Consider the following 8106-nt stretch of genomic DNA (forward strand, 5'->3'; position numbering starts at 1 on the left):
TTGGCCTTAAATTTAAATAGCATTGGTTTAATCAAAATTTCAGGATTACCTTCACCAATTGTACCCATGTCTTTTACCTCTTTTTGTCTGTGCCTCTGTGGTAGTATAGCATCCCATCACCCCGTTCACACTTCAAAGCCAATTAAAAATTTACAATAATTCTTCTAAAAGTAATTACATAAATAAAATATACATGCTAAACGAATGAAGTATGAGAAACTATCTTATAAAGCATTTAGTGCAAATTCTTACTGCATAACTTAACAACATCCAGCCTAAGCTCCATTACAGAGCTAACACGCTCATTATAACAAGTGCTTTCACCAGAAGAGGGCAAGCATCACATAATGCCGGTGTTCTAACACTTTGCTGCGGTTCATATTCACGAGATTACAAAAGTTAATATAACACGGTGGTTGGGTGCAATGATTAATCAACCACTTAACCTACTTACTAATTATATTTGCAGGACTTCTGAGGCTTAAAAAAGATACAGGGATCCAAGCACTTGGAAAGGAAACCTTCTCTTAGTTTAAACTTCAGAATGGCAGTGACGATATTTAGAAAGTACAACTCCAATTCTAATATTTAAACATTTCTTCACATTCTAGTGATCATCGTTGGATATTTAAAGGATTAACAGCTCGTCCTTTACATAGCACGAGAACTAGTTTCAACATCACTTCTCACTCCTGTGAATCTGAAAAACAACAAAACAATCATCACAGATCATTTCAACTATAGACATAGTATAAACAGATTTGGTTACCACATCCACGTACAACATATATAAATACAACTGTGAATTTATTCAGCATATGTGAATAAATATCAAGGCATCCTTTCCATCGTGTAAGCTTTCATCACAAAGATTGTATTTCCCACCAACACCACCTAATGCACAAGGCACGCTTGTATTACAGTCCATCATGTGATTGACAAGTAATTATGTCGATATCTAGCGAAAAAATAAAGAGTACATCCTAGAATAACCACTAAAGGCAAAGATAAATAATAAATAATTTGATCTAACTTACTAAATCAACATAAGACGTTCCATTGATAGCCTATTGGCATTTGGCAAGGCTTTTTTCCTCCCTACCCATAGATCATGGATTTGAAACCCCATTTCTCATCCCCGTATGCTTAAAAATCTAAGACGTCGGATTATTATGTAACATGCCTAAAAAGATTAAAGGACAATAAACATTGCTTTATTGCTTCCTCTATTAACCCAACAGCCAAAACATTCAAACTAGAATTGTAGATACAGCAGAGCAAACAATGATATTAATGAAGGGAGCCTGAAAGAAAAGACAAGAAAATTATGTCTAGCATGCTAAACTTATATTATGCTGAGTTTATAATATTTTAGTAAGACGTTTCCCCCAACATTAGGCACGTTCTACTATAGAGATACCATGAAAGTCGTCTACGGCTCTACGCTCTACAGAAAAAGGTTGCAAGAACAGTCTATACTCTATAATGCAATTTGCCAAAACCGTATATAAACACTTTAAAGTTGAATTCTCCATTCAAACTATTGAATCATGATTCATGCACATACATTGAAAATTAAAATGACGAAAGCGACAGGAAGTCGGAAACGATAAATGAGTAAAGGTTGACATGAATCTATTGATAGCTTACAACAAATAAAAATTGCACTTTAATATACTTATCCACCCCCTCCCATATAAATACCAAATCAGAAAGCAAGTTGGTGTTTAATAACAAATAAAAACTGCTAAACTAAAAAAACAACAAATTAGCTGAAGCTGGACACCGCTTTTCCCAAACAGTTTTACCGGATGCAATTACAAAAATCATTGGCTGCCCTCCTATCCATTATTCGAGTTAATTTATTATTATTATTTTGTAAAAACACTATATCAGTAAGAAGTGGTCTGCCCACTTGCAATACTATTCCGAGTTTTCTTCTTTCCAAAATACTATTCTCGAATGAAATGGAAAATTGATTAGTATATGTCCACTGTACATAACATTCAACCATTTAAAGTATACCCAAGTCCAGATTAACAAAAATATATTAAGAGTTCAAGGGGAAAGATATAAATCCCATAAATTTTGGTACTAAATATGATACCGGAAGAAAAGAAAGAATGTTTATCAGTCCATGCAAGCACGAGCAATAGCCAAATGTTATAGTATGCTACCTTTGTCATCCACAACAGCTGTATAATTAGCATTCTTCAAAATGGTATTCTCCAGCGAGCCGCTACTGTTGCGCATACTCGGTGATTTAATTGGTATTGGGGAAAAAGCACCATTCCTACCTAAATGCTCATTTGGAGTCTGATTGCCCATATGATGATTTAAGTAAAAGTCCAATCCAGGAATAGAAGATGCTCCAACCTTTCTCTTGCATTTAAACCTTCCCCTGACAGGATTATGAGGACCAGAATAAGAGAAAGAAAGCATAAGCTAAAACAAGCACATGGTATTTACTTTTCTTTACCTGTCTTTTCTCTTCTCAAGGTATCTCTGCACAGATGCTTTTCTGCTTGCTGTGCCTTCAGCTGCATAAATTTTACAATATTATGTAAGCAGAGGGGATTTGAGACTTCCTAAATCGGAGAGTATAAATGCGGTCATTAGCCACTTCCTTGCAAAATTGATGCCAACCTAGCTATCACATTGGAACAACAAGTTACAAAGAGGAGTCACGAATTAAAGTCCTCCATCAAAAAGTGCAATATATTTTACCATCTCAGAAAGATATTTTAAGTTCCAGGCCAAATTTTTATTTTTTTTATGTTACTGCAGTGAATGATTGAAGTTGAACTCCTAATTCCTTCAAAACCTAAAACTTCACAAAACTACTGGACTTCTCCTATCAGAACTTTGTAATACGCACGGAACTGTACCACTGTTTTCTTCGCGAAGTATGTTGCTTTCTTCAATTTGCAATGTAGAGTTTTCTATCGCTTTAACTGTAAAATTCAAACCAAAAGAGAAGGTGTTAGTACAGGATAACAAGATGCAGATCAAAATATCATAAGTTGAATAATGCTGCACTTGGTCAAAAGCGACAGTTTTTTTTGTACACTGTCAACCATAAACTTTTTACAGTCAGACTCATTTGTCAATAACGGGAGTAACTTTAAGGCAGCACAACTGAGTGAATTTCCCCTTACCTGTCCGCAGGTTTGGCAACACCATGACAGAAGAATCTATGCCAACTTTGACGCTTGAAGGTTGTAAATGACTAGGTAAAGACCTAAACACTGTATTTCCTTCAAGTGAAGTTTCCTGGGGATATTGAAGTGGGCTTGCAGCAAGCTGCATTATAGCTTGTGCCTAAAAAAAATTTGGTCCAATGAGAAGTACAAAACCTGACTAACTTTAGCAAATGTAATATTAGGGATTCTTTAAAAAAATTCAATACCTTTGCAAATGGAACATCGTCATAGACATTCACCTTGCCACAGTAGAAGATTGTCAGTTGATCAACTTCTCTGCTAGCAACACCTGTAGTTCTGGAACAATTTAGAGAAGTTCAATCTCCGAGGCGATAATTAAAATGAGCAGTTTCATTAATTTATAAATGACATATAACAATCTCTACCTACAATCTAAGAAGCACCGACACTGATACGGCGACACGGGACATGTGACACGGGACACGGGGATTCGTCAATTATCAAAGTGTCCTGGATACAGGACACAACAAAAAAAAAGTAATAAAAATATAAAAAATATAAGATTTATATGTCAAATATTGAACTTCGTTCATAATAATATTAGAGTTTTTTCATAATAAGTGACAAACTATTGTAAGATTTATTCTACATTTTCATTCAAATGATAATCTTGTGTAAAAAGAACAGCTTCCATTTCCGGTTCATTAAGAAACAGATTTGCAATTTCTAAATGATTTTCATTAAAATGATCATTTACCGTAACCTGCAGCAGTATTACCAACTCATTGACCCACTCATAGTATGCGTCCTTCAAATAACAAGAGAGATCTATAGAGATATATGTGTTATATATATAGATGTATGTATATATTTGATTGTATATATATAGGGTTCTGTATTTTATAGGATGAAAATGAACAGGGATGTTAAAAAAGAGAAATTAGGGTTAATATAAGATGGTTTGGGTTTTTTATGATGATTTTGGGCTTTTTTATATATGGGCCTAGTCGGTGGGCCATGTCGGTCCCGTGTCGGTCGCCTTTTTCTGTTGACACGCCACATAGTGTGTCGGACACGTACTCAGCCGTGTCGGTGCCGAGTCGCCGTGTCGGCCGTGTCCGACACGCATACGGCAGCCTTTTTGGAGTGTCAGTGCTTCCTAGCCTACAATTTACTAAGAATATATACACGTGTGGAGAAATTTATGATACAGAGTTATTCATCAATTCAGCCTCGTTAAAAGGTCCACTCTCATTCATGCTTCAATTGTTTCAAACAATTAGCAAAGCTTAACTTGAAGGCAATTCCACCTCAATATTCAAAGTACTACGATATCATGGTTACACTCACAGACACAGTAGTCGACTGGCTATTTAATTCAGCTTGAAATCAACTCAAACCGCATTTTTCATTACATTTTCCATAGAGTTCTAGAAACAGGATCCAGTTAATTACAATTGAAGTTTTGTGCATGAACTTGTGCGCACAAACTACAACACAATTTAGTTCAGATAATGCAATACATTATGTGGTCGACTTTCCAAAGGTAGATCTGATATAGTAGTTGGCAACTAAATTATTAAATTACTTGATTGCACGGTGAGGTCTTCGACATCTTATTCTAGTCTTTGATATTTCAATATCTGTTATTTTGAAATCAGTTCACACTCACATCATTTAATTTGTTAAAGCTTAAGTTTGTTTGGTTAATTTAAAACTCATACTTCGTATTAAAAATTAGACTTGATATCAATATTCAGATAGCAGTGTTCTGTCATTTATAAGCCTAAATATAAACTGTTTATAAACTTTTCAATAGGTTGAAATTAGAATCGCACCATTGCAACTGAAAACCATTACTTGATTAGTGGTTACTGTTAGTGTTAGAGCAAGTCCAATGCAATTTTATATTTGGTGCTATTGCTATATTATAGCACCAAATGCAAAAAAACTCAACTCCAAAGGGGTGTCATGCAAATATGCATATATGCATCCTTAGTTCTATATTTGAAACATGCATCCTTGCCACATCGTCTATTACTACAAATGGAGGGGAAAAGTTAAATAATTATTGTCTTGTACATCTTAAAGTATCAAAACAATATTAAATTAAGTAGAAGTTAAAAGATTTATGGAAATTTGAAACTACTTATGCAACTAGTATTGGAGAGCAGGTTTTATTTTAGAACCAAAATGCACTTTTTGATGCTATATTATAGCAATAGCTATAGCTATTTTGCATCTAGCATTGGACTTGCTCTTACAGCTGCAATTCCTAATTTTAAAAACTTCAATTGCTTAATTAGGTTGTACTACAATTTTGAAAACACGATATGTAACATGTTCATTCATAAACCAAGAACTGTACATTATCATAACTGCAGGCAACATGTTCCGCAGTGGTGGTATTAAAAGCATCACAAACCAGAAAAAAGATCACCACACCGTTGAGCACAAACATCTACTAAAAATCTCAAGATCTTCAAACCACCATGGAAGTCAGAAACAGACAATAAGCATCACCGAATAAAAGCCAGTAGGACTATTTTTAAACAAAGAAACAAGTCAAATTGTGATAATATGGTAGGAAAGTACTATTAAAAGTCAACCAATTTTACAAGTTAAGCCCTCCAAGACATGATATTCAGTAAATGTAAACTACTTAACAGAATCAACAAAACACATTACCTGATAATCAGAAGACTATAAAAAAAATTGATAATAAGATAGATACATTACACTGTTTACGAAAATGTTACCTAGGGGGATCAGATTCGTTATCAGCAGGAGCGAGTCCTCCCTGCAATTCACTAGAACTATCTGGATTCACCTCCGGCACTTTTTGCGTACACGGAACTGATTCATCAGCCGAAACAGATATTTCCGTATCCGCACTCGTACCTCTAGGCACCTACATTCAATAACCTAATTGTATATCAAGACGGCTCAAACAACTAACTACTGAAGTACTCAAAAACTAAATGTAGGATTTACATTTATACCAACAAAATCTCAGTATCTACAGTTTTAAGTAGTGTTGTTATGTCAAATAAAACACAAGCATTAATAATTGTATCTACTAGAATTTAACTAACTACAAAGTCGTGTTGTTAGATTACGCAACAAATTGCACCATAATTAACTATGAAGTAGTGTTGTTATGAATAAAGTAAATACATTATACCTAAAAGATCATTGTATCTACTAGAATTTAACTAACTACAAAGTCTGTGTTGTTAGGTTACGCAACAAATTGCACCTTAATTAACTACGAATTAGCGTGGTTACGAATAAAGTACATACATTATACCTAAAAGATCACTGTATCAAACATAAATTAACTACGAAGTAGTGTGTTTAATTACACGATTCGGTATAATCTGAGGGCGAGGAATGTGCAGTTTTTTCCTAGCAGTAGCAGCACCGGAGTCCGAAGCAGGTTCGAGAAGCGCCTTAAGCGAGATAACTTGCTGGATCGCCTGCGATTTGTTCCACGACGGTCTCCTCATACCTTGAATACATAATTTAACAACTCAGCTCTCAAAACAAACCACAAATACACATACAAACAGAATTACTACACAAAAGTACCTTTATCTTTGAGATAACGACGACAATCTTCACGAGTGAGCTGAGAAATGTCATCTTCAGTGAGCTGATCAAGAGGCTTCTCTAGAATTAACTTGCTGATGCTTTCTTCCGGCGTCATGACGTCAGATTCCGGCATCGAACTGACCGGATAGAGTGTGGAGGTGTAATAATTGTTGTTTTGTCTCGAAACTGGGGAATTGTGTGTGAGTGCGGGGAGTATAAATTTGTGTACAAATTATTGTGTGTGTTTGACTGATTAGTGTGTGTTAGTATTTTTTGAGCTGCGGCGTCGCTGCTCTGCGTTGAAATTATTACTACTATTAATGCTTCGTTTCTTTTATTCTTTCCCCGCTAGGATTGGGTTTACACTCATTTTAGATTTTTCGTTTATTACCGCCATCATTTATTCCATTTTTTGCTCTTCGAATTTATGTACTATTTGTTTTGTAAATTAAGTTCAGTATACAACAAGTTGTTCAAGAAAAAATTCGTATCAAAACAAGTACAAGATACTCAACTTATTTATATCACTTTTAATTTTTTTTTTTTAAATTAACGTTCTTGGTGCCTTGTGTAATTTATGTAGTCAAAGACCGGACCGATTTCAGTACCTGTATTACTCCCTCCGTCTCTCCTAATTGTTATCGTTTCTGAAAGAGTGTCTGACACGTATTTTAAGATAAATAAAATATATAGTTCTATAATATTTTAAAAAGAAATCTTTTTCTGAATAAAAGTTTAAACATTCTATTTTTATTTAAAAAAAGAAAAATTTTAAAATAAATTATTGAACTATACTTTATATTCATCTTAAAATACATGTCGGACACTCTCTCGGAAACGATAACAATTGGCATGGACCGAGGGAGTAATTTAGTTTGAACAAGTGTAGCTTTAGTTGATATCGAGCTTGTAATTTATAATTTATCTTAATCAAAATGGCAATATAATTGTAGTCGAATACCGCCTCTTTTCGAATGCTACTTTTATCAAGAATCAGGTGAAATTATCGCGCTTCGCTCAGTGTTTAATTTTTTTTTTTGAATTTCATATATAATTTTTAGTGAGTTATGTATACAGTGCTTTAGAACCTCTTAAAAATTATTATTCTTAATATATGAAAAACATTACATATCAAGGTACGGTTGAAATCATAGAAGCTCTTTAGTAGGGCAAATAACTTAGAAAATTCTACTTAAGGGCCTCATTTTCTAATCAGCATACAGCTGAGGTCCATGACCACCAATGTACAAAACCAAACCTTCAATTTTGGCGTGATCACATATTTCAAGTAACTCTTTGAATTGCTTATCTTATTATCTTTATTATCTTTGCAGATGGCGTTGATCGA

The 8106-nt window shown here is 34.3% G+C and overlaps 1 protein-coding gene across 2 annotated transcripts; it reads right to left on the reverse strand.

Annotated features, from left to right (window-relative positions):
* Positions 1 to 205: 205 nt before the first annotated feature.
* Positions 206 to 7123, reverse strand: LOC141684341 (protein TIFY 4A-like). Of its 2 annotated transcripts, XM_074489263.1 has the most exons (10): positions 6756 to 7123; positions 6530 to 6675; positions 5924 to 6075; positions 3410 to 3500; positions 3159 to 3321; positions 2889 to 2954; positions 2480 to 2540; positions 2178 to 2401; positions 783 to 894; positions 206 to 700 (listed from the first exon to the last, which is right to left on the reverse strand). In XM_074489263.1, the coding sequence occupies exons 1-9, from the start codon at positions 6889 to 6891 to the stop codon at positions 812 to 814; spliced, it is 1122 nt and encodes a 373-aa protein (XP_074345364.1). In that variant the 5' UTR covers positions 6892 to 7123; the 3' UTR covers positions 206 to 700; positions 783 to 811. The 2 variants fall into 2 exon arrangements, with proteins under 2 accessions (XP_074345364.1, XP_074345365.1); XM_074489264.1 differs by lacking the exon at positions 783 to 894 and having other exon boundaries at positions 6756 to 7121.
* Between the last annotated feature and the right edge of the window lie 983 nt (positions 7124 to 8106).

Source organism: Apium graveolens, chromosome 9 (genome assembly GCF_009905375.1).
Source record: "Apium graveolens cultivar Ventura chromosome 9, ASM990537v1, whole genome shotgun sequence".
In the NCBI taxonomy this organism is placed as follows: Eukaryota; Viridiplantae; Streptophyta; class Magnoliopsida; order Apiales; family Apiaceae; genus Apium; species Apium graveolens.